Source organism: Rhipicephalus microplus, chromosome 2 (assembly GCF_043290135.1).
Source record: "Rhipicephalus microplus isolate Deutch F79 chromosome 2, USDA_Rmic, whole genome shotgun sequence".
Taxonomy (NCBI): domain Eukaryota; kingdom Metazoa; phylum Arthropoda; class Arachnida; order Ixodida; family Ixodidae; genus Rhipicephalus; species Rhipicephalus microplus.
In genome coordinates this window covers 161,387,503-161,415,411 of record NC_134701.1, presented here as the reverse complement: position 1 = coordinate 161,415,411, position 27,909 = coordinate 161,387,503, and the positions used below count along the sequence as shown (strand labels likewise).

Sequence of the window (27,909 nt, the reverse complement as noted above, 5' to 3'; positions counted from 1 at the left end):
TGCGAACAAATTGAGCTGTGATTCAAGATTGTTGTAGCGGTCAGTTAATGTTTGAGCTAAAGCATCAAGACGATGATTAAGTGCTGCATTGTCTGTTGTTACACGGATTACCGCATCTTGGAGCGTTGTGCATTCCTGATTGATGCTGGTGATACCTTCCTGCAATTTTGCCTCAAAACGAGCAGTAAAAGACTCAAGCGTGGTTGGAATATCGGCTAGTGAGCTGTGTGTTGAGGGACGCGGGGTAATGTCCTGATTTGTGTGCCGAGGAAAGGCCGTGTCGATATCTAACTCAAGCGAATCAGAGCAGGATGTCGCGTTGACATGGCTGGGTGGGAAAGACATGCTAGAGGTGTTGGGTGGGTTGTGCGCAGGAGTTTGGGATGTAGTAGGAGTTGGGGTAGGTGGAGTGGCATGGCTTGTGGCGAGAGTACTTATCTGGGTCTCCAGCTTCGCGATGTGTTCTCGAAGGGCAGCGGCTTCAGCTCGGGCTGCTTGAGCTTCTGCTTTGGCTGCCGCTGCCTCCTCCCGAGACTTGGCCAGAGCGTCTTGCAGACTGGAAGTCACTGTTGATGATAGTGCGTTCTTGCAGGGCGAACGGGGAGGGCCCCAATCTTGTTTAAGCGGCTCGGTCCAGGCTTGCTTGGGTTGGCTGAGTTGGCTGGGCTGAGTGGGTCCCGCTGACAACTGGGGGAAGTTGTCCCCGTGTGGAACCGGTTCTTGTCGCTGCGTTTGAGGTTGCTTTGTCGTTTTGCGTGGCTGGTGAAGGTTGCGTCCTTTGCATGAACCAGTGCCGGTAAGATGAGGGCCCTCGCACAGAATGCACTTAGGCGTGCAAGGAGGTTCCTGGGGTGAGTGTTGGCTGCCACAGCGTGGGCAAAGATTAGTCTTGGGGCTTGGGCATACGTCGTGACGATGGCCCGGTAGTCTGCAGTTCGTACAAGCATCCGGACTTCCGCGGTATGGAGTACAGCGGTGAATGGCTCCCATGTATTTAATGGAATGTGGCACCTCATTGGCGTCGAAGGTGATGAGAATGGAGTGCGTCTTCCCCATTCGTCGGGCTGCGAGTATAGAGTATTCAGGATTCCGTTTGACCAGGTCTTCGTACAGCTGGGTTGGCGTCTCGTCGTCAAAGGCGTTTGAGATGACCCCTCTTGTAGCTCCTGGTGGGGGTGCCACGTAAGCCATGCAGGGGTAAGCATGGCCACCAATGGTGAGTGAAGTCAGCGTCTTTAGGAGCTCGGCTGCGGCGGAGTGTGTTGTAGCTGCCGTGAATGTATTATTAGTGGGGTGTATGCGCAGGCAGAAATCATCGGGCAGAGTGGTTTGAAGTGCGGCCTGCACTGCCTTCATAAGTCGAGGCGTTGGGACATCTAGGAGTCGCAGTTGACCTCGCGGACGAACAACGACGCGAATAGCGTTCGGTGGGAGTGGCGGCAGTTGCTTGCTGCGTTTTACAATGATGCGCGTCTCCTTGGTAGCAGGTGGTAGGTGGGTTGGCGTCTTGCCTCTTCCAGTTGCAGCTGCTTCGACGCGCATGGCGTTCGGGTTGGTCTCCTTGACGGTAGCGTTGGGTTGCGAAAGTGGTTTCTGTGAACAGGCTGGTCGAGACGCATAGGCTTTGTAGAGAACTGGTGTCCAATTGCCTGCCTGGAGCTCTTCAGCGGAGATGGTGTGGCCCTCAACCGTTACTTCCATAATAACGGGAGGCGTTGCTGCCAGTGTCGACGAAGGAGCGGAGTCTCAGAGAGGCTTAGCTCGGATGCTCAGCGTCTCGGTTCACTAATTGTTGCACACAGAACGTCGGAGCTTGCCCGGAATGGGCGTCGTCTCTGTCTTCCTCAGACCCTTATGTCGCTGTTCGAACAGGCTAGTGACCGCAGGAAAGGTTGGTAAAGAGTAGCACGTACCGTTTGCCGGAGCCGACGTTGCAGGCATCCGCTCACGTTGGCCCCCTAGCGGCGAACCCCCCGGGATCGTGGAGAGTAAGGACCATGACCTACTACACTCCTGACCTGTTCAGATAGCGGGGTTCCTATGGGAGCGCGTGTCCCCGCTCTCGTTCAATCGCTCGCCGTAGGTGGCGCTACCTATAACCTGTTCGTCTGCTACTGTGCGGCCGGCAGGAGGGCGACGGACTGATACCATGCGTCTGCTTCTGTGACAAACTGCCTATACGTGTGATTGTTTTTTGCTGAAAAGGCTAACGTGTGCTATGTGTTACATTTTAGTAGTTAGGCTATACTGGTTGATTGACTTCTAAAGCTGTATATTTGCGTAGAAATGTCTTGCTGCATGGTTGTTTTTGCCATTCCAGCCTAAAAAAACTTCAATTTAGTATTCATAAAGCTTTTGACTAATAATGTACTCATTGGTAATAGAATATCAAACTGATTTTAGGTTGTTTAGGACGCGTCAGGTGAAACGCAGTGCCCCTGTTGAGCACTTACCTTGGACACTCGCCCTGGACAGGTGTTACACTTGTAGTCAATTGATAGAAGAGAATAATGCACATACGCCCACGGACGCATATCAAGGAGAGACACAGGAATTGAAGCTTTAACTCTTACTGTGACCTACACAACAAAAATTGTGCGTCAAATTTCGCTACGGGAGTTTGTCTGCTGGAACGGGGAGCGCTGGCCGATGCGCGTTTCTATGATTTTATATGTCCGTGCGATGAGACGATATGGTAAAGGCAGTGATGTGCCTATCGAGGGCAACACATTGCGACCCCAATAAAGTTTTTATCGTCATCATTATCATCATCTTGTCGAGCATAGTTAATAATAATAATAATAATAATAATAATAATAATAATAATAATAATAATAATAATGTTTTATTTTTCATCAATAGTTTGATGAAGGACAGCGGCAGGTAAAAGCTGCTCTTCGAAAGAGGCAGCTTGACATAGGCCCACAGACGCCTTTAGCACGACAGCACTGGCAAACAGTTAGCAATGTTATCTAAGCAACAATTACAAAAATATCAAGTTCAAATTCTAAAAATAAAAATAGCAACCATGATAACAATGTAGCAACTGCAAAGAAATCTTGAAAACTATACATGTGTATATCGTGCAATTGAGTTCGGGTACAGAGTAAGAAATCTATGCCAGCTTTCACATATTTATCAATTAACGTAGAAACTGTGTAGAACAACCTATCTGTGGAGTAGTTTGTTCTCGAAGTTTTTATTTTCCATGTTTCTTTATGTCATGTTTCGAACAAATTATTTGGCTGCAGTTTCGAGAGGTCGTACAAATAATGTCGACTTTCTTGAAATTGACGCCTGACCACCAATGCTAACTTAAAATCGTAGAGACGATGTAGGGGTGGTATTCCAGCCTGTTGAAACAATTCACTTCTGCGAGCATCATACGACCAGTAAAAAATTATTCTAATATACGTCTTTTGCATCAGGTACAGTTTTTGTAAGCGCGTGTTAGTCGTAGTCCTTCATACCAAGAAACAATAAGCAAGATGCCAACAGAACAGTCATTTATAAAGTAAGAATTTTACCTTGTATAGTAGAACAGTTTTGCCACTGTACACCGTGCCCTCTACGCGAGATAACTGACCCAGCACACTGTAAATGCGATCGTTTCAAAGCATATTGCTCGAAAATGTAACTCCAAGAATTTTTATACAATTTACTAACTCAATAATAGTATCGCCATACTTGAAATGTATGTTTTCATTAACAGACTTATTTTTAGGGCGGAATAGTACCGCCTTTGTTGTACTAGTGGTTATGTTTGATTGATAGCGCCCAAGGGCGACACCCGCAGTTGGGGCGCGTACACATGCTGAAAATGTGCCATTATACTCGTTTGTCAATGAAAAGCAGATCCCTCAAAGTGATATCAAGGTTTCTGCTAAAAGAATTTGGCGAGTGTATGCGTGTGATTCGAGCAATGTTACAGCACTTCAAAATGAAACAAAACACATTTGTCGCTTTACTTATGCGTGCCACAATATGCCAGTTAAAGCTGATGTTTCAAACAAAGTTTCTGCACTTTCGAAGAATATCCTACTTGCTGGCACACAGTGACGGCTTGTGTCTGCAATAAAGAAAAACATATGTACGCGTACAGAGCTGCGTGCATTTGGGTCATAGTTCAATAAAATGTGCTAGCAAGGTTCTGGGCGCGTACATGATACAATGGAGGCATGCAACTAAACTTTTAAAATCTTGCGAGATTTTGGCTTTTCGGCTATTCTCTTTCTCTTTCCTTCTTTGGCTGTTTTGTCCCGCACGTAGTTTGAGAAGAAAGGACGGCTAAATTTTTGCAACACTAGCCGCGCCATGGCTTCTCGGTGCTCGCTAGTAGCGCCTTTATGGCTGAAAAGAGGGTTCAAGGCCACTGCAGGTAGCACAGTTTGCACAAAAAGTGCCATCGGCCTCTTTTTGGAAATGGCCAATGGCGCAAATGCTTCCGCGGCCCTTTCTAGAGTGCTCACAAAGGAAAGAAATGAGATCGTTGGGTATGAAAGCCCTCCCCTGTCTAAATTAAATATCACAGCAGTAGCTGGTCCAGATGAGCTGGGAGCCTTGATTTTGCCGATGCAGTCGTCGCAAGTAATGCAATCCTCAGCTGCTTTCACCAGGAAGCCCGCTATAAGGCCAAGCGTGCTGGCCCTTATGCCTGGCTGTGGGGCACCTGTGGGAAGGTAGAAATGAAAAGTGTGCAAGAATTTTATCAGTATATAGATAAGCATGCATGATTAAACCGACACGTGTCCGTATACAAAATATGAGAAATATATATATATATATATATATATATATATGTATATATATATATATATATATATATATATATATATATATATGGATGTTAATGCGCTTTCAGATAACAACTGTTGCCCCACCGCGGTGGTCTAGTGGCTAAGGTACTCGGCTGCTGACCCGCAGGTCGCGGGACCGAATCCCGGCTTCGGCGGCTGCACTTTCGATGGAGGTGAAAATGCCGTAGGCCCGCGTTCTCAGATTTGGGCGCACGTTAAAGAACCCCAGGTGGTCGAAATTTCTGGAGCCCTTCACTACGGTGTCTCTCATAATAATATGGTGGTTTTGGAACGTTAAACCCCACATATCATCAAGATAACTGTTCATTCAGCCGACGTTTGCGTCGGGAGAGCCCCGTCTTTTTCAAGGTATAATAATATTTACACATTTTCCGCGTCGATTTATAGCTTGTCACGACAGGAGGGAAGAAGTCCGGAGAATAGTATAAACAACAACATAAAAAAAACTGAGGGAGAAATGTTTAAAAATAAAAAAAAATCTAGGAGAAGAAGCAAGAGAAAGACGACGGGATTAGGAAGGGACAGCATCTCAAGAGAGTAAGGCGAACGCAAACGAGCCATGCCATCATCTGTGTGCCAGTTATGACAGCGATTCAAAACCGCCGAAAATTTCTTCCCCGATTGCGGGAAAGGGACGTCGGTTAGTCGAGTTGTGTGGGCGCCTGGTGAAAGCATGTTATATTTTTAAATGTAAGCCATAGTACCTGCTTGTACCATGGACTTATCGTTACATACATACACAGTATAACTGATTGAGAAGCATGTTTTCATCTACATCGTGCACTGACGCAAACGCTGCCTCACGCGGCTTGCATGTAACACAGTAAGCAGCGCAGAGTTTATAATATATGCATAATATCGTATAGTGGGGAATTGTTGGACGGTGTGTAATAATTTTTAAATAATGTAAATCATTCCATTACACGGAATCAACGAGATATGAAAAGCGCACCACGGCAAGTCTGCAGGGCTTCTAGATGTGGCCGCATCGTCTGGGTTATAGTAGCAGATGTCGATGCCGCGCACTCGCCTGACGACCCTTGATTCTGGTTTACTAGCGAGTGCATTTCCAGAGGTTGTCCGGCTTGCTTTACTGCTGTGGAGCACGACGCCTGCCTTGCACTGGGCGATCCAAGAGGAGACGTTGTTTGCTCTGTACTGCCGCTTGGTGATGAGTGCATCATTCCCATCACGAGGACTTTCTGCAGTGATGAAAGCGCAGCACGGGCGTCTGTCTGATCGTTGCTTCCTTGAAGCTGTCTGATGGTGGAAAAAAGTGCTTCGACAGGGTCACTGGAGAATTTGGCAGTCAACACGTATAGGAAACCTGAACGGATGAGAAATTGTGTGCACTGTACTGTGGACATTGTGGTCAGTTGGAGAGCTTCGTATGTTTCAAGAGATATGAATGCCCTCTTATGTGGTGCCGCGGCTTTCCATGCTGCGAAAAAGGGCAGAAATTCCTGCTCCAGCCATATCAACCTGAAAATAAAGCAGTTTATTGTAGAAAATATGAAACCTAGCGGGATAAATGGAATGTACCTGTCATCATCTGGGGAACTGAACGGCATCCTGTTTTGGTCCCGGCTTACTACGTGGAAGGTTGTATTTCTTATGTTGTGTATGGTGAACCATTTAAATATCATTTCCATCAGCTCGATGGTTGGCAGGCAGTCTTCAAACCCGAAAATGCCAAATCTGCGGCCGTATTGTAAGAGGTATCGTAAGGCCGATGTCACCTAGAAACCAAGGAGACGCGACATATTAAAAATGATCGGAATTATTTAGAGAGAGGTTTCTAAGCTTGGACGTTCGTATACAGCAAGTGAGACGAGTTACAAGTGGCACTGCAGTCATCAATAACGTGCACTTTTAAGTGAGTTTGTGTTAGTGAACATATATTTATAGAAGCTCTAATGATACGTAATTATTGTGTGGTAAGCAATACGCGCAGGTACATTCGTTAAGAAAGGGAAATTGTATGTTCAGATAACCATGCGCTGTTAGCAGCAGCAGTAGCAGCAGCTCATGTGCATGTTTTTATGTGACCATACTGATAAATATGTTAGCAGTTATATACGTATTGAATTACATTTTCACCATTTGCTTCCGTTTGGGTTCTACAAACAAATAAACCAGAAACTAACATGAATATTCACGTATCGTTTGCGGTGAATTACTATTAAAAGGCAGTTTTTGTACTGCTTCATTTGAACGAAAAGCTGCAAAATTTTTTCTGCTTCTGCATGAACATTCACTTGACGTAATATGATGTAAAATGAGTTGTGGCGTAATATTAGCGCATAAAAGTTTGCCCGAGCGCGCCAAAGAATTTGAGAAGTATAAACGTCACTACTGATAGAAAACTGCGAGCATGATTCTAGCTCAATTAGATGTATTTTTTTGTGTAATACAGGTTGCAGGAAGCATACATAATTTACAGCTAACGAAAAGGCATTTCCTGCATGACCTGTGTGCGTCACGCATTGTGATGTCTACAAGGAATACAGAGAATCTGGGAGTGTGTGACACTAACGCTAAATGGGTTTACACCTTTTCTTATACATGCCTGTGGAGAGAACACTTCAACGGCCCTCTTCACGCTTAATTTCTCGAAGTTCGTCGGGTAAACGTGCTTCTGCGTAAGGTTCCGAACAAGCTTGAACGACGACTGTTTTTCTGTTATGTCCAGCAACTTTCTCAAATACCTGGGGCTGTAGTAATGCCCATTGTTGAACAGAACGCGTTTGGTGGACAACATCTGGTTGCGGAGATTTTTCAGGATGTGGCAGTGGTCAAAAGAAAGGAAGAGCCTCCGATTCATATCCATTGGATGTCTGCAACAACAACAAAAAAAAATGAATAAATAAATTGGAGAAAGGCGGCGTTTGCGGTGTGAATAATTAGTTGCATATACGGTTTTCTGTTTTTTACCAAAGTAATGTAAATGTTAGCCATTCGAAGGACGTGTGCGTTGTTAATTATTACCTTATTATAAAATTTCTCCACTCATGCCATGATCCTGCAGGTCTGTGTGTGTGTTTTATTGAGATTACCTACACCTTAAATCTTCCGAAACTTTAAGTATACTCACCCATTCATACAGTCGCATGCAGGTGCGCATACATTACGCAAACGCGTAACGTCAATTGATTTGTAAAGACGGGCTATTTACAGCGATTGTACTGTTGATAGCAATCTTGTTATGGACACGGCTTTCTTATATGGCAGCGCTGATTAAAAAAAAAGAAGGGGGGGGGGGGGGCTCTGATGCTGATACAGGCTTTTTTTTTTGTGCGACCAAGTCTTTTGTTTTTTTTTTCACTCAAACACGGCATGCATGCGCGTGCATACATTGATTGATAGATATGTGGGGTTTAACGTCCCAAAACCACCATATGATTTTGAGAGACGCCGTAGTGGAGGGCTCCGGAAATTTCGACCACCTGGGGTTCTTTAACGTGCACCCAAATCTGAGAACGCGGGCCTACAACATTTCCGCCTCCATCGGAAAAGCAGCAGCCGCAGCTGGGATTCGATCCATGCATACATTGAGGGCACACTGCGAATACATATAAAAAAATATTTACACTAGGCATTGCGCACAGCTTAATGCGAGCTGAGAGCAAAAATATATACTTAGCAACTTACGGCACAACTGGCATCATACGACCATTCCCTAACATGGTGAACATCTTTTTGTTCGAAGCGTGGTTGTCAGCTACAAGTCGGACCACTTGGAATCCTGCTTCTTCGATGGACTTAATTACTTCAAGTGTTAGTTGATGCAGGTGGTCTCCTTTTACTGACTGCGTGAAATAATATCCCACGGGTAGCCTGAAAAAGATAAAAATTAGCAGTATTCTGTAGCGTCGGTGTCAGCTGGGCTTAAAATCTCACTCCGTTGGAGAGAGGAGGAGAGCCAATTGCTCATCTCGAGTGCTTGTCAAATAAGTGCACAATGCTAAAGTTGACTTGCCGGGGGAAAGGGGGGGGGGAGCCCTCCTTAAAAAATAGAAGACGACTCCCCCTGCCCCTCCCCAGACTTTCAGCCCTGGTCGCGGAATAGCACATCATTGGTTAATTAAAGACAACGTTTTCTTTTTATATCTATAGGTGGGGTTAGTCTTTCAGTCACAGCGAAACGTATAGTGATAGACAAAGTGATGATTCACTTACGTGTAGTGCGTTGATAAGCCTACAAATACAAAGGCGAGAAGGTGTGTGGCCAGCTCGTTCTGAATGCCCACTTCTTTTTCTAGGCCTCCCATTTCGACTAGGCCATGGACTTTGTCTCCTTTTTTTTCGTACGTCAGTGCTTGCTTTAAAGACATTTCATCCACAATCAAAGAGCCCATTTTTTCCTAACAAAAAAAATGGGGGGGGGGGGGAATTCACTGTTAACAGACATGCGTTATATATCGGCGGAGACAGTTAATTATATAAATAACCTTCTTTGTTGTTCCGTACATGACCCATAATTTAACAGAAATGATTAGGGTTTAGAGCAAACATAGCGCACTGCCGTATACTCTTAAACAATACATCTTACGTTCGAGTAATCCTTGCCACAGGTCTGGTCCCTGTTTATTCACTTTAAATCACTTTTCATTCGGCTATACTAGCATGTATTTTGATCAGTCAAACACTGCCGCGTGCGCTGCTTCCTTCGTTATTCGCGTGCATATTGTAAATAATTCTGATCGAAGTAACGTACCCGTTCGGACAAGTGTGTGCTTTCCGTGTGCAGCCTTTGCTTCATTAGCGACGAAACAACTGCTCCAGTACAGTAGCCAATGTAACGCTTCAGTGTCATGCGACTTGGAAGGGTGAGGCACCCAGACCTCCGCAACATTTCGTACCCGCAGGGTGATTTAGCTTGCCACATTATGGCCTGCCTGATGGTCACCTCTTTCCAACGGTGATTTTTCTCACGCAGGCATTGCAATTGCTCCTTCAAAAATTCAGCCTTCTTGTCGTTCTCGTCCAGCATTTCCTGATGATGAAAGGGCAGTTGAAATGCGTAAATCACGCGCAAGATAACATACTGGAAGAAAGCGGAAGTGCAGGGGAGAATGGAAGCTTGACCCGCTGAAACATCGTAGAGCAGGGAATGCCGGCGCATCCAACAATTCGACATTTACGTACTGGACTTGCCCTTGTCAAGACAAGTTTAGATGTTGTGGGAGAGTGAGCAAACGTTCACACACACGCTACTAAAGGAGGCTGTTGCTGTCCTGACAAAGAATAGTGCACCTGATTGTCGAAACCTTGCATTTGGCATCATTCCTTATTCAACAATTCATAATCGCGAGAAAAGATATGCGTTTACTCTTAAGACAATAATAGATGTTTCATGTCACCACGTGGACATTCAATTGCAGCTATGCTACATTAATGAATTGCGCAACTTCAGACTTGCGTCATGTTCAGTAACCGGCCACCGACTCACACATACGGACTAGCGGAAACTGTTCACTTACACTTTCCAAACCATTCCTTCCTTTTTGAATGCAATGCTGCTCGCTCAAGTTTATAAGGCAGACATCACATGTGCGTCAAGCGTGGCTTCCTGTACGAGCATAAACCGATCGGCCCATAGCACCAACACAACACAGCTTGCAAATTACTGTCTTTCCAGTTGTCAGTCCAATGTCCCTAATTGTTTGCGACGACAGAAATTTGAACTCGTTGTTCGCAGGATAAAGGAATAAACTCGGGGTGCGCCAATCACGCAAGGGGGTACACACCGACCTTCGTATCTTAAACACTTGCTCATGTGCGCGCTTACCCACCAACCTTCTTTTATTCCGTGTCCTTATGTCAGGCCTACACCTTCGTATGACCAGAAAGATTGCCAGCATCGGCGTACACTAAAATGTCACGTAAATTTATATGAAGAAGAAAATCTATAAACAGAGTTTCTCTCGAGCAGACATCATGACAGCGGACTTGTCATCCTTAAGGCTATAATTGTATTTCAGTCTTTCAGAAAACAAGCCTGCTTGTCGAAACGCCGCCTCGAAACAACTTTGCTAAAACTACTGATTAAGCGAGTTGGTTCATGATTATTTTCAGTGTTTGTGTGTGTGTAAACAGCGATTAAAGAATGGGAACAACCCCTGTTCACAGGTTTTTTACTGCAAGCTTCCATCCTCCCCTTTCTGACGTTTCTTACAAAAAAGTATAGGGACACTAAGTTAATAGACTGATAAATGAGTACCTGATAATTCTCTATCGTTCCTGTTCCGATCATACGACTATTAGAACAGAAAAAATTAAGACTAGGTTTAATGTTCTGAGTTTGGCGAACAATCTTCGACACGTGCACGTCGCTTTATGTTGCGTCGCTCCTTGTGTACTTGGCCGCATTGGCTGAGAACATTTCTTTGAAACTTGCTACTTCAGACCTTGCATCTACTAACACAGCAGTCTTAGACATTACCTGAGGCCGTCAAAGTATGACGTCACTGCTAGCCGATGCGCGAGAACTTAAGGGTAGCATCGCCACCTTTACAATCTCTTATAGTTTCGAGAATTCCTTCGCTCACCGGACGTCCTCTCGTAGTACGGGTGATGTTGATAGAATTGACTTACTCCTAAATTGTTATTATGTTCAGAGTCATTTAAAATTAAGTGCGAATATAAAAGGATTAATATAACATTCGTCCACTGACGTAACTGCGTACCTGCAGCGTTAGAGCGCCATTCGCCTCGGCGAGGGCTTTCATCTCGAAAAAATCTTTCTTTAGCTTCTCTAGCTGTGAATGCAAATTACTGTTCATTTCTTTCAGCCTGCTGCACTTCCGCCGCAACGTCTTAGTTGCCGCGACCAGGGAGCGCATCTTCTTCAAACCGATCGACGTTTGCGACGTCATGGAGCGCCGCACTGGCCTCTTCTGGTGTTCCCCTTGTATAACTGAACTACAGTCCTCCATGTTGTCCTGACTTGATGGAAAATGCAACCACTCGGCCTCTTGTGCAGTTTCAATTGGGTTTTCAGAACTATATACTTCCCCAGGCTCCGCTGATGCTCGCTCTTCTTGAGAAGAATCTGCGTTGGACGTTCCCCTGTTAAGCCGAAAAAATAGCGAAGCATGACAGATATATTGTCCCGCTAAACGCATAAGGGAATACTGCTAACATTATTCTTATCCGTTGTTGTGTTAGACTTCAAGTTTTACTTACAGTATTTTTACTTGTATGGGTGCCAGCGTTGTTTCCCCCTGCGTTCGTTTTAGCCGCTTTTTCCGCGGCATTGGATCTTGCCCACGTGGATCAGGAGAAGCGGGAAATAAGGAAGGCACGGCTGTGGGCTTCAACATCTTCCTTTTCGTCACTGTTCTGTAATCTTCAGCGGTAAAATGCAGGCTGCATACCTTCGACCGGTCGCTGGGCTCCCAGCGATGCTTTCCTGAACCTTCATCAAAGGTAAAGGCGTATACGCATGGCTAGCAAGATTGCAAAATAACAGTCCATAACACCTTTTTTGTAATTAATTTTTCCAAAATGTAACAAGCCAAATGGGGAGGTTAAGAAAAAGCATAGCCACGATTTTATTCTGGGGAAGTACCTGTATACCCATTTAGTGCATTTTCATATTTTCTCGCAGCCTTTGTAAATGTCTTTTTAGATGACTACATTCGTCGATTGATGTTTAGTGATGGTACGTGGTCGAGTCCAGTGGCATACTTGAAGCCCTTTATTCGAAGAGCTCATTGGCTATACAAGGTTTCATAACAAAGCTGAATTTCCTAATGGCTGCTCAGTAACGAAGCGCGACCCAATACGACAGAGCCGAAACCGAGGCGCACTTGAGCGCCTTGGTCTTGGTTTAGAGCGCAAACCTCTAACCTGTACAATGACTCCGCCGTTGACGACGATGACTTCAGTGGTTTTTGTTCTTTTGCATTCTCCAAAACGAATCTTTGTCATGCATGATGTAATCTCAGATGCAGCACGCACATAAATAGAGTATCTGTCGCTGATTATTCCAGGTTCCTCATTTCGGTTTCACCGGCTGGGTCTCTTAACCCTCACAGAGCCGATGGGCTCATTGCACGAAGGACTTCAATTATGTCATTATACCCGACCGCCTGCCAGCCCTATATAGAGTGAACAGTTAATCGCCACATTTCGTTACCGGCGTAACGTTTCTAATTACCTTAAGTAAGCTTATACAGAAACGAACAAAGCTGTATGGGAAGATAGAGGTTTGAGATGAGAAATACATTTGACCAAATTCGGTCGCTAACTTCAGTGACACCCAGTGTTCAAGAGTTGTCCATCGCTAAACACACACACACACACACACACACACACACACACACACACACACACACACACACACACACACACACACACACACAGAGAGACAAACTGTGGAGGCAGCACGTAAATATTTCATATCATTAATTTTTTTATGGATTTCGGCGGCATTTGTTGAGGCAGCCTTCGGGAAGGGTGCTCGAACCCCTCGCAACCCACCGCTACGCATTTTTACATAATTTACAGATTTCGTATATTTACTTTTTTCTTGTGTGCTATATTTAAATTTCTTGGCACTATTTGTGGAGCCTGCCATATTAGCCGCGGTACTTTAAAAAAGCTTTCATGTTTTTTAGCTCAGTGAATTAGCATAACACACGGAAATAAAGTTTACTAAAGCACCCTGGTGCTTCTTGCTAGCTTGCAACTCGTTCTGAATTGAAACGACTCTCAAAAACACAAGACTCACCTTTTCTTCCAATTGCCTCGATCCATTCTTCCCGTATGTCTGTGGCAGGAAACTCGTGAAAACTTACTTTACTTTGTTTGCCTTGTTCCGATTTGCAATATGGCACGCAGCAATACACCATACTTACATTTGAGGTGTCAGCTCATCTAAAAAAAAAAAACTGCACGCGGCCACTATTAGAGCTGACTACTGCAGCTATCTGCCGTCTGCAAGTTTCTGCACACGACCTACTGTGTTTCTGCGTATCTTCTGCAATTTGTGTATGCGTATCGTCTGGAACCATCGTGATTCAGTGTGAACAATGAATGCCTAACAATAGTTTTTTTATCTCGTTGGACTACGTTTTCATTCAAGAAATATTTTCATAATAAATTTTCCTTCATTTGTAGAAAAGTTCCCGTCTGCTTGCCACTGTGACCCTTTGTGTGCTTTTTTTACGGTTCTATTTCTGCTTCAAACGTCCACACGAATGCAGCCAACTCTGACGAGGAATCATATCGCTTTATTTGCCATATTTTACACATTCATACACAATTCATGCACAATAAGAACGATTTGCACTGCCACAGCGATGGCTGAAGCAGACGACAGCGAACAGGTGCTGCCTAGCGCCACGCCGCTCGTAGGTGACGGCCCTAGCGGCAGAAGGTATGAACTAGAACGTGGGCGCTGGAAGAGGTGCTCTCTGGGCAGGTCAGGAGTGTAGTAGGTCATGGTAAGGACAACTCTACACGAGCCAGCGGCCGCAATATGGCGGACAGCTCTCTTCGCGGCCCCGCGAGCACGCGAACAGCAGCCCGTTTTGTGTAAATTTCGTGATGCCGCGCGTCACTGCCGCTCACTCAGACGCGTTTTTCACTGACTTCTGATGCTTATTTCGCTGTGATATTTTCAGATGTCAAAATATAATGTATAAAGATGATAAAGCAACAAAAAAACAGAAAAGGTGAAATTTGGAAAAAAAACGCGACTTTTCGACCCGCGTCTCCCCTTAAAGAAGTCATGCCCCCACATGGTACACCACAGCTTTGCTCTACAAGTAGAGCGGCTTACCAAAGCTGGTTACCCCGCGCATGTTCTCGTTTCGGTGGCGGAAAAGCTGGTCACTGTCTTGAAGCGAGGCGACAAACCGGATAAGCGAAACAGTGGCAAAAAGAGCCGGCCTGTCGTACTGCCTTACGTGCACGACGTATCACACAGGCTAAAAAAGATTGCTCGAGACGCCAACGTTTTTGTGGTTTTTTCTGCCCCGGAAAAATTGCAGAGGCTTTGCAAACGGGTCAATGCACCTCGTGCAAATTCTGCCTCGTGCTCTGTCGCGCACAGGACACGCTACGTCCCATGCGCAGTGGGAGTCGTTTACTTGATTCCACTGACGTGTGGGTGCATCTTTGTCGGGCAAACCGGCAGGTGCATAAATGACCGCCTCCGAGAACACCGAAACAATGTGCATAATGTGGTACAAGGGCATCTTGGCATTCATTGCCGAGATTGTGGGTGCACCCCTCTCTTTGATCAGTGCTCCATATTGGCAAGGCACTGGGATCAGCTTACCCGAGAAATTATTGAAGCCGAAAAAATACACTTGCTAGGAGATAAATGTGTAAGCACATCATCGATTTCTTTATCACAGGCTGAACGTGATTACCTAGCTCGGCTTTGAGGCAATAGAGGACCTGTCACACGTGTTTTGTTACTGATGTGTAGATTAGGGTGCATTTTACCTTCATGCTCTGTTATCATCCTTTTTTAGCAGTATATATTCTTGCCACTCTGTGAAATAAAGTTAGTTGGAAGTCAGCGCTCTTTCTGTCTACCCTGTGCTTTTTCCTTTGTTCGCGCGCTGAAACATCTTGCAAATATGACAAGATATTGAAGCAAGTGCAAAAGACAAGAAATTCCATCTCATGCACTCACGAAAAAATGCGAAGATGTGATGACGAGATGTAACAGATAGGCCGAGGAGGGCGCTGAGGGGCGTAGTAAGGCGGTGCACACACTGGGGTGACAACAAAGCCACAGGGGTATGGTCTCCTGGTGTAGGCACAGAAATGGTGGATGCGGCAGAGAGCGCAACAATTTCGGCGTGCGTGGGCGTCTGGCACATGCAAGGACCGTTGGAAAAGGTCGGACGCGATGCGAACGCGATCTCTTGCCTAATCAGGTCTCGCAAGCCATCTTTTGCAAAATGGAGAGTAACTTCCGCAGCTCAGGAAGAGCAGCGCCCTTGAAGCTTTTTACGAACGATGCCGGGAATAAGCGCACGCAAGTCGAGGGGTACAGGGAAACGAATGTCGGTGGCATCGTAGCAGAGGCGAAGAGACTGAAGCTCGTTAAGTCCCTGGAAGATGGTTATCACGTCCTGGGTGGTGGTAGGATTTTGCGTGGTGAGGGCGTTCAAGGCGACGTTGTTGATGCCTTTAATAATGCGGCGTATTTGGTCGTTCTGAGACATGATGGAGTTAACACACTTGCACAGTGCAAGTACATCCTCAATATACGAGGTGTAAGATTCACCTGGCAGCTGCGTGGGCTCAGCGAGCTTCTTCCTTGCTGCCTCAGCGCGAACTGTAGGAGCACCGAAATCTTGACGAAGTTGCTGCGCGAAAGTGTCCCAGCCGGGGAGATCCGGTGGCGGTTCCAGAACCAAGTTTTGGCAACATCGGACAAGTAAAATGGGATGCTGCGCAACTTATGTGGATTGTCCCACCTGTTCAAATCGCTGACGAGGTCGTAGTTGATACAGTTTTCTACATCGTCATCTCGGAGACCGGTAAATGCAGGTGGATTACAGAGGCAAATGTTGTTGGGCAGAGCGGGTGGCGGTGGCTGAAGTAGTACGGCGACGTTGAATGGGCCAGGATTTTCTTGGGCGGCCATGGCAGGGAGTCGTACGCAACGACCCGAGCGGAGCTTCAGCGAGAATGGGCGAGAGGACTTGGGGAACGAGAAGCACCGTGCACCACTTGTGAGGAACCGGTTTGTTCAGCCAGGCTCGAGCTAAATCACACTGGTGATGATATTTACAGATGATGAAGATGTAAAGGTGATGATAATATCTAAAGAGAATGAAGAGTCATTCGCTTGTCATGCTCACACTAATACAGCACTCAATGAAGCACAGAAGACATGTTTGTATCAATGTTCCTGTTTTGTTTTTCTAATTATAGAAAAAGTTGTGTGATTGGCCAAAACTCATGCTGTGGTGACTTTTATTAAACTGTGGTTTGTAACATGGTGCACATAATCATACGCTATAAGCTTGTAGTCAACTCTGGTCTGTTTTAACTGGTAACCTGTTCCAAAGGAAAATGCTGTAGTCGGAGCCCAGTTTATGCAGCAAGCTTTATTAGGATAGTTATGCATAAAAAAAAATATCTTGTGAGATGCTCTTCGTATGATCCACGTTCAGGATTTTCTTATTTGCGAGAACAAAGTGAACTGCAGAGACTGCTGGGCAACGAGCTACCGCAGCTTTTCGACCTGATCCCCAGTAGACTACAGCACAGAGGACTTGTTAGCTTTGTGTCACAGTGTGCCTGTAACTGACACCGCATTACACAGTGTGTTCCTATGTGTTCATTTCCTCTCCCATTCCTTGCGCAGTGGATACGCATCGGAGTGAACTTGTCCAACTTCCCCTTCAGTCTGAGCACCATCGTGTTTCACCTGGGTTTGGCAGGTGAGTGTTCTATCATTTACATAGAAGGCCAGCTTTTGCTGCATGGAATTAGGCTATGACTGTGTCCCACATGCAAGACATATGATTAATAATTCGTGCAGTGCTTTTGTGTCAGGACCTGCCCCTCGTGTTTTGCTTGCATCCGCATTTACATCCCTTAGAAAGAAAGAAAAGAATGTGTGCGCGCATTACCTGTGCGTATTACCGCATATAAGAACGTGCGAATCTTTTTTAGTGCAACCTCACTGGAGAAGTAGCGTTGCTTTAATGCAACTGCCCAAACCTTGCTTTTAAGGTGCAAATTCTACATTGCTATTTGGTACAATAATAATGAGAACCAACAGGCAATATAATGCCAAGCAAAGTATAGGGGGCATTATTAGAAGTAGTTGTAGTGTAAATGTGAAGAAAGTTGTGTGGACGGAAAGATAACTTGCCCCAGCTGGGGCTGAACCTCCAACGTTTGAATTGTAACCTTGTCTAATTGCACCTCAAGCTAAAATTACGATGCCACTTGTGTGTGCCTGTACTGTGCAGTAAAGTTATCACGTGGTAATGCAGACTATAAGCATAGTAGTGTGTTACCGTACCTAGTTTTTATAAACCATTCTATTCCTTCTGATGGCATTAGACATCACATCAGTTCAACTGTTCATGTTGCGATAAATATGTGGCAGGTGCCTGAATTCCGTCAACATTGCTGTTTTTAGTAGGCTTGTGCCAATAACAAATTTTAGTTTCAAAGCGGATGGTGGCTTTGGTTAATAATTTCGAATAGAATTTGAAATGTATGCTTAAGATAATGAAAGTATTTGTGATGACCCAACTAACCCCTGCACAATATATATATATATATATATATATATATATATATATATATATATATATATATATATATATATATATATATATATATACACATTGATACAGTATGAGCTGGGCCACGTTTTGGGGAAGAGGAAGTTACTTGGTTCGGCCTATGTTCGCCATTATCGCCAATCGTCGCCTGATCTCTTTTGTAAATAAACATAGTTAAACTCAATCTAACCGTAACAGTTTTATGGTGGAGGTGCAGGGTACCTAACCAAGCAACACGGTTCTGCAACAACCTGAGCTACGCCGAAATCGCCGCATTGCTGGGCTGCCCCCGTTACCGCTGGTGGTTGAAATGTTTCACGGTGAAGACGGAACCCTGAACCCCGCAGCTGACGGCACTGCACCACTAGTTCCAGCGACACCTTTACTACTGACCTCATCCGCGGCTGGTCTTTGGCAGTGTCAGCATCTGATTGAGCCCCGTCCTTTCGGGGGCAAATCTGGCGAGGACGTGGACGAGTGGATCAAACATTACAAGCGTGTGAGCAACTACTACTCTTGAGACGCGCCAACTCAGTTGACTAACGTGGTGTTTTTCTTGAGGGACACTGCGCTCACATGGTATGAGAACCATGAGGACGCCCTCACAACGTGGGAACGCTTCGTGTCCGAAATCAAGGAGTGTTTCGGGGACACCGTGGCAAACAGGAAGCAAGCCGAACAAACGCTGCTGCAAACAGCCCAGGTCCCAGGCGAAACGTGCGCAATGTACATCGAAGCGATCTTAAAACTATGCAAGACCGCTAACTCTTGCATGTCCGAGGAGGACAGAGTCGGCCACCTGTTGAAGGGCATCACAGAGGATGTTTATCACTTTCTTATCGGCAAAGACAGCATTGGTACAGTAGCTGATGTCATATGGCACTGTCGCACGTTTGAGACGCTGAAGATGAGGCGTATTGCTCCTAAATTTGGTCGATTACCTAATGTGACCACGGTAGCGAGTCTTGACAACTAACTACGCACCTTCTGATCTTGCATCTACAATACGCGAGATCATGCGTGAAGAACTCAGTCGACACACTCGCGCGATGCCTTGTGAAGCCACACCCTTGCCGGTTCCAGACCAGCATCAGCATCCTGTTGCCATTGCTGCAGCAGGCATCGAGGAGTACGACTACGTTTCTGGCACACCACCGAGGCCGCAGCGCAGTCACTACCAAGACACAAGGCAGCAGCGCCGCTTCAGTTACCCTCGACAGCTGGCCGCCGACTATCAGAACCCGAACGAATACGCTCCTTTGTCACCACGCCCTCGCGATACTTTCCAAAATGCATATCGTCAACCTCCTGTGTGCCACAGCTGTGGTGGTCCGGGACACATTACTCGGTTCTGCCGTCGGCAGAGAGATGACATCGAGATACGAGCCATTGTCAAGACCTCCTCGCAGTGGCCACAATTATTGTGACGATCCTTGGTGGTCCACGTATCCCAATAGCACCCTACGACAAGGGAGCTGGCGTGGAACCTCCCCCGCTTCTGACCGTAGCTTGACACCTCCGCCTGGCCAAACGCATCGCTCTCCTTCACCTTTACGGCGGCGGTCCCCACCACCACCGCCGGGAAACTAGCCAGCGCAGCCAATGGAGGTGAGGTCGCACAACAGGATTCACCTCGTATACCTCCGCCAGTTACGATGGACAAAAGCCGGATATGTGTGTCAATAGACGGATTGTGTGCAACGGCTTTAGTGAATACTGGTGCCATAGTTTCTGTTATGAGCAGTTCGTTTAAAGATAGCTTAGGCCGCAAAGTTATGTTTTCCTATCAGGATTCTGGTAGATTTCGTGGCGTGGGCGGGGACATACTTCAACCCGTAGGAGTATGTGCCGTTAATGTGTTTTTGGCGGGAAAAACGTTCCCAACTGAGTTCGAGATTCTGAAGCAGTGCACACATGATGTTATTCTCGGCATTGACTTCTTCCAGGAGCGTGGCGCTTTCGTCGACTGCGGCACGGGTGAAGTTTCTGTTAGCGGTGGTGATGCCCTTCCCGCCTTAGTTAAGCAGCAGCTGTCCCCGGAAGACTTACTGATTGTTTCCTGAGAGCTGACATTACCACCATGGTCTATGAGTTCAGTAGCCGTATCTACTCCAATAGCTGCAGTATCAGTCTGATGCCGTTGTTCAACCTCTCATGGTTCAGTGTGCAAAGAAAGATGTAATAGTGCCTCATTCGATTATTTCAATTACTAATGGCTGCGCGTTTTTGTGGGCACTTAATTCTTCATCTGCACTGATTATCCTTCCTCGAGGAATGAAGCTCGCACTGTTTCATGGTGTCACGGAAAATTCTATTGTCGCCATCAACGACGAGGAAAGTGAGAAACGCGTGGGCACCTCTAAACGAAGTACCTTCCCCGAGTCCCACATTTTGAGCATGGTTAGCAAGACGCTATGGTCACATGAACAACAACAATTGGTCCAACTATTACAACGACACGGGTCAGTGTTTGACTTCGGCAAAAAGGGTAAGCGACTGTCTTTACCATGCTCTCGACCACAGCATGCCATCGACACAGGCTTTGCTCATCCGGTTCGGCAAAAGCCTTACAGGGTCTCGTCATCCGAGCGGAAAGTTATAGCTTAACAAGTTCAGGACATGTTGCAGAAGGGCGTTATTGAAGAGTTATGCAGCCCGTGGGCAGCACCTGTGATTTTGGTTCGCAAAAAAGATGGTTCCTGGAGGTTTTGCGTTGATTATAGACGATTGAATGCCTTGACTAAAAAGGATGTATATCCCCTGCCTCGGATCAACAACGTAATTGACTGTCTAAATTCTGCTGCATACTTTTCTTCACTGGATCTACAATCAGGATATTGGCAGATCCCCATACACCCTGCTGACAAAGAGAAAACTGCATTTGTAACACCGGATGGACTATATCAGTTCAATGTGATGCCATTTGGGCTATGCAATGCCCCCGCAACTTTTGAAAGGTTTATGGACTCGATTCTTCGCGTACTGTAATGGGAGATCTGTTTGTGCTATCTGGACGACGTCATCTTTGGCCGCACATTCGAAGAACATAACGTTCGTTTGGGCCCAATCCTGGACTGTGTGGGAAAGGCTGGCTTGGTCTTGAACTCCAAGAAGTGTCGTTTGGTGAACGGCAGGCCTTGATACTTGGCCATTTGGTAGACAAAGATGGGGTCAGGCCTGACCCCCGGAAAATTGAAGCGGTCAGCGCCTGTAAGCCACCTACGTCTGTAAAAGAACTTCTCAGCTTTCTCGGGTTATGTTCTTATTTTCGCCACTTTGTGCCTAAATTTGCAGACACCATGTACCCATCGACCAGCCTCTTGCAAAAAGACAGTGCATTCAAGTGGACATCTGAATGTGACGCTGCGTTATGTCAACTCAAATTTCTGGTGACATCAGAGCCGATTCTCCGTCATTTTGACCCACCTGCTCCTACGGAAGTACACAGCGACGCAAGCGGTATTGGCATTGGAGGCGTTCTTGTTCAGCATCATAATGACAGAGAGCATGTCGTTGCCTATACAAGTCGCTCCCTCAGCAAGGCTGAAAAAAATTACACTGTGACCGAACAAGAATGCTTGGCAGCCGTATTTGCTATTCAGAAGTTTCGTTGTTACCTGTATGGGCGTCCTTTCACGATTGTAACAGACCATCATTCCCTATGCTGGCTCGTTACTCTCCGAGACCCTTCTGGACGCCTTGCACGCTGGGCTCTACGCCTCCAGGAATTCGACTTTATGTTGCATACAAAAGTGGACGGCATCATACCGACGCAGATTGTCTTTCTCGCCTTCCTTTGTCTATGACTGATGACAATACACACGTTTAGCATATGCTTTGCAACTGTTTCACGCGCATTTCCTGATGTCACCATGTTCCAGCGGAAACAGCGCAATGACTTGACTTTAGACTCTTTATTCGCCACTGTCAGAAGCCCCAAGGGCAGTGGTCGCTTTTGTCTTCGCGATGAACTGTTGTACAAAGTGAATTTCTCGGCAAATGGAGCGCGGTATTTGCTAGTGGTTCCCCAAAGCCTGCGGTACGACGTCCTTCATTTCATGATGACCCGACGTCTGGCCATCTTAGATTCATCCGCACTTTGCATCGAACTCAAGAGCGCTTCTACTGGCCTAAAATGCGACAATGTACGAAGCAATATGTCTCCAGTTGCGACAAATGCCAGCGCCACAAACGTCCTACAAGCAGTCCGCATGGCCTCCTTCACCTGATAACGCCGCCCACAACACCTTTCGAATAAGTTGGTATCGACCTGCTAGGACCATTTCCGCGGTCTTGCAAAAACAATCGCTGGATCATAGTCTGCGTCAATCACCTTACCAGATATGCAGAAACTGCCGCGATATCATCTTCCACAGTGGATTCCGTCGCCTCCTTCCTGTTACGATCCATCGTTCTTCGCCATGGTCCACCTCGTGTCATCATCAGTGGTCGCGGTCGCCAGTTCGTCGCCGACACTGTAGAGGAATTGCTTCGTCTCTGCACTTCGCAGTTTTGCCATTCAACGTCATATCATCCCAGACGAATGGCCTTGTGGAACGCACAAACCGCACGCTTACTAATATGCTGGCTATGTATGTATTCTCAAATCACAGGAACTGGGATGACATTTTGCCATTCATCACCTATGCTTATAATACAGCGAAGCACGAAACCACGGACTTCACTCCGTTCTACCTACTCTACGCTCAACCATCGTGCAGCTGCCTCGATACGATACTTCCATTCGAGCTCCATACGGACGATTCAGTTGCTCATACACTGTGCCGAGCTGAAGAAGCCCACCAACTTGCCCATATTCGTACACTGGCATCGCAAGATCGCTCCAAGGAGAGGTATGATCAACGCCACGACACCGTTTCATTCGAAAAAGGGGACCTCGTGGGGTTGTGGACCTCTCAGCGGAAACGTGGCTTATGCCAGAAATTTTTAGCCCACTATGTCGGTCCATTCGTTATCGTAAATCGCCTGAGTGACTTGACCTATGTGGTGGCACGCTTGACGTCAGCTGGTCGTCGGTCAAGTCAAACACAGTTGGCGCATGTAGCTCGTCTCAAGCAGTTCCATCCCACACTACGCCAATGATTCGGCTCACCCAGCGGGCTTCGTCTGCGAACCGGAGAATGATACGGTATGAGCCGGGCCATGTTTTGGGGACAAAAGTAGAGGAAGAGGAAGTTACTTGGTTCGGCCTATGTTCGCCATCATCGCCGATCGTCGCCTGATCTCTCCTGTAAATAAACATAGTTAAACTCAATCTAACCATAACAATATATATCAAACGAGGCGTGTGCAAATGATGGGCCAAGGAAAGTAAGTGGAAGCAACTTTGAATAGTAGCAGGGTTTGACTTTCAGTAGAACGCAAGTGATAACCTGTAAAATATGTTACTGTTTAAAATTTACTATACTTAGAGCATATAAGCCGGTATAACAAGTCTTTAAACTTAAGAATTGATGCATAGACGCAAGGGTAGCATGCTTGTTTAACCTAGAAGTAAGGCTTTGCGGTAGTGCTGATTTCTCCTGGATGGGTGTAATCACGGTGTATCACTCATTCACTGTAGTGAAATCTTTACAGGAGGTTACATGTGGTTTATTTTTGTTTATTCGTTAATTTGGAATGCTTACAAATTTGCAATCCTATAAATTTCAATTGAAGCGAATTCGAATACTGTAGTATTTGTTTGAATATTCAAAGTGCTCGAATATTCACCCAAGCCTACTGTTTAGAGTTAGACTGAGAGCAATTCACTTTGTTCAACACCCTAATGTTAGTGTTTAAATATTTGAGTTGTAGGTGAGACATTCTTGGAGTGCCTCTCCTCTGTGGATACGATGCTGTTGTACGACTTGTCTTCTTTCTTGCTCCACAGCCATCTTCGGCCTGTTTTGTTGCTTCTGGCTACGGCTCAACATGTTCACAACACTCAAGTACCTGGCCGGGCTGGGCACAGTCACCTTCATCTCGGGCCATGGCATGCTCACACAGCTCACGCAGAAGAAGTAGAGCTAGGTGAGGACGCCTCTGCGATTTATGTGCACTGTATTACTGGTGGTGTGTGCCGGGAAGATGGCCTCGCAGCTCATTAGCTGGGAAAGCTAATGCGAGTCCTTCTGCAGTTATTGTAGAAAAGTGACTCGGTGGTTGTCTTTAGCTATAGGATGCTGGACTTTAGGTAGATTGCAAGACTAGCTGGAACACTGAACTTTGATGCATTTCCAGTGCTTAGTTAAGGGAAGTAGGTAGGGGAGAGGGGGGTACGGGGACGCGCAGACACAGAAAGCAAAAGGGGCAGTACAAATACTGTCACTTTTTTTTGCGGTCGATGAAAAATGCTATCTGTTTCCTGGGGCTTTTGCATTACAAATGGAAGTGAGAACTGCATGAGTGCTGCCTGTGTCATGTTCTTGCAGATAAATAAGTGAATAAATAAATTCATTATGTTTTTGAAAACTTATCTACTTTCTATCACTGTTCGGTGGCACTCTGCATGTGCCACATTCCCTGTTGCGATGTCCTTTCACGTGTTTTAAGTGTATAAAAACCTGCTCCGCCTGTGTAATAGCATTCTTTCTTTCTGTGTGGGCATACATATTTTTTTCTAATACACTCAAGCGCTGTACATCCATCAAAATACATTGAATGCGTCGACACTTGCGCTTTTTCTTTCACCCTTTCCCTCATGTAGGGTAGTAAATCAGACAAATCTTAGTTAGCCTCCCTGTCTTCCTTTCGTTCTCTATCTCTACTGAAGCGTGCCACTGCTTGTAGCGACTTCATTCTTTATACTATCAAAACTTGCAACAGCAATGGTATTATTATGAAGAGCATGACATGCTATTAACCAAATTGAGTTTTCGGTTCCAACTCGGCAAACAGTTGTTTGGAGGAAAGTTGATTGCCTCTGTGCCATGCCAGCTGGGCTCCCTCACACATTTCTAGTTAAAGCGACCTAAAACATTGGCTGTACTCGTTTTTTTATCATGCTTCCTCGTGCAAGATTGCTTTTTAGCTGCACTTTGCCATGCTTCCGGTAGCACACGTTCACTCGAGCAGCAAGCTTAGCCAGTGGTACACAGATTAGTGCTGTCGTGAATATCGTGAATTCAGAAACTATGTACCAAATATAGGTCACTTTTTGTGACGTGTATTGGATCATTTCCATTTCTTATCTCAAAATGGACCATTTCCATCTCTTATAGCTGTAAATCTATATACTGGTCACTGTTGTCTTGCCTAAATTAAAAAAAAAAAAAGAAAAAGGAAAGTTGCATGAATCTTTTTGTAACCATATCCAATCCACAAAATTGAAAATGTATTCTGCGTTAATAATCTGTACGAGGCATTAAACCAGCTGCTTTGTGTCAGCACAACGCTGTGTCCTTTGATGTTAATTGCTCTCGGCTGAAACATGCAGAATGTAACAATATCAAATTCTATAAATGAAAAGAATTTAATTACCTGACCTCTCTATGTGATATATTCAAAAGAATGGTTCTCAATGCCATGCTTTTGAACACTTTTCATGGAGCACATGCTGGTATGAGTTACAGTGAAGTGTTGGCAGCTTGTGAATGCACTATTTGCATTCGAACTTTAAATTTGTAATAATATTGCTAAGTGCCAGCCATTCATCGAGTACTGAACCAATCCAATACCTCATTATTCTAAATCTAGCACATAAGAATCTTCATGCACAGAGGTTCATTTCGAGACAATTTCAGTTAAGCAGCAACGTGCCGATGCGTTGTTGTGCACTGGCTTACTAATCATGTAGTCATGATTTAGGAATTTAGTAATGTGATTCTGAGCACATGCTGGTGAGATATTTTATTTTGGTATTTTCAAGTTTATTTTCTCGAGACACACCAACGTTGAGAATAGCTTGACGTCGGGCTACAGTACGAATAGTGGTCACTTCACGCTGCACTCTGGCTAGTTGTGGTGATGTCAGGCACCAAAACTTTCAAAATGGCCACTTGTGTGCCACCAGCGGAGCCACAGTGCGGAGCAGCTGTGGAAACGTCTCGATATTTTATGTGAGTGCATGAGAAGCTCATACTATGTTGTCACGGCGGGGTACTGTAGGAACCGAAACTAGCTTTCGAAATCGCACTGTAATTACTTGTTAAGGGCGCACTCACACATTTAGCCCTTGATTTTTTTTTTTTTTCATTTCATGCCGGAAAAAAAACTGCTCAAATTTTCGTGGCAGTACCACTTTGAGAAATTGTGATGATGCTACAAAGAGAAACTCTGAGTGGTCTACGAAAGCACCGCAGCGGCTCTGTCAAAGGGCAGCAGCAGTTGTTGCAACTTGGGTCAAAATGTATCGCCATTCAAAAGTTGCGTCGGCTTCTCATTTCACTTTTTCTCGCTTTCTTTTTCTCTTTGCAGATCATAATAAATGGAAGTCATCGGAAGCAAGGGACAGGGAAGGCATCATTCCTTTTTTTTTTTCTTACTTTATAGTGTGCAGGTGGGGAGCTGCATGTGTCGCGTGCAAGGACATTTTTCATTCCATGGGTCTCTGTTTTCATGAGTGTATGGCTGTGCCATTTCTTTATGAGCTTGTATAGTAGTACGGTGAGTGACAGTGCGCTTCATCGCTGGAACACTCTTGCAAATGTTTTTGTTACTTTGTATTTGGTTGTTTTTCCTGTTTTATTTCATGCCTCTGTGGCCGCTTAGTAAACTGATTTAGAAAGCTCATGGTTTTTTTTTTCTAAATTTTTTTTTCACTCACACTATCTGTCTGCCATGTTGAAGACCTGTAATAAAAAGTTTTTTCAGACAATACAACCTCTGCCTTTTTTTTTTTGTTCAAGTGTCTGTAGCTTCAATAGTGCATCGCTTGTCACTGACTAGTCGACAGCAAACTGAGTTTTTTAACAAACTTTTCAACTATGTTTGCCTCTTTGGCATAACACACGTAAGCTTTCCAGTGAACAAATAAATAGCTTGTGGTGATATTCTTACAATGTCCAGTTTTCAAGTGTAGGTGTTCTGCTGCAGCATGCTTTGAAAACAATACATGATGTATAACACTGTCGGGTGGAGGGAGTCTTAATGAAGTACTGCCTTATAGCCATCATGGAAATAGCTGACCAAGTGAACAGAGTCGCACCCAGATTTCTCACTTGTAATGCTCTGAAATAAGTCATGGGCAACGAAAAACGTTATTTCACTGGGATATGTTCTTTTTTTAATACATGCTGAAGGGCCATTTGGTGAACCACGTGCAAAAAAAACATAACACTCTCACAAAAGTGATGCGGACAGTCGTTCCTCTATTTCAATAAAAAAAAAGGAAAAGAAAATTGACTATTACTTTTAGAACAGAGTCAAAGTGCACATTGGTTTGCGTTGACAGCACCCAGACAATGTGCCGTCATACCAGATAGGCATAAGGGCACCACTTTGCTGTCGGAATATCGTCATGGAATGACATTGCCATAAAATGCATGTACTGTGGCTCTGTTGCAAATAAAATGGGCTGGCAATGTTCACAGACATACTGAACTGAATGCACTACACAAAAGATGAGCAGAAACCATGCCACTTGTTGAGTTGGAAGACTCTCCTGCACCTGGCGCTCTACGTTAGGAAAGGCAAGAAGATTTAACAAAAACCGGAAGAGAGGAAATTATCGCCCTCGAGTGAAGCCATACGCACCATTAGATGGCAGCTGCAACAGCCATCTTACTAGGGGCATGATGAGCTGATGGTGTTCAACGATTGAGAAGGAGCATTTTCCTCACACGCCCAATGAGTTTAACATGGCAACATTTTTT

At 45.3% G+C, this 27,909-nt stretch overlaps 1 protein-coding gene across 1 annotated transcript in view; it reads left to right on the top strand.

Moving 5' to 3' along the window:
* Positions 1–26,917, top strand: part of OstDelta (oligosaccharide transferase delta subunit) — a 57,274-nt gene extending 30,357 nt beyond the window's left edge. Inside the window, exons 16-18 of the mRNA XM_075886994.1 lie at positions 17,161–17,236; positions 23,988–24,127; positions 26,513–26,917. Coding sequence (XP_075743109.1) covers positions 17,161–17,236; positions 23,988–24,121 — 210 coding nt within the window. The 3' untranslated portion in view covers positions 24,122–24,127; positions 26,513–26,917. The remainder of the gene's footprint in view (positions 1–17,160; positions 17,237–23,987; positions 24,128–26,512) is intronic.
* The last annotated feature ends 992 nt before the right edge of the window (positions 26,918–27,909 follow it).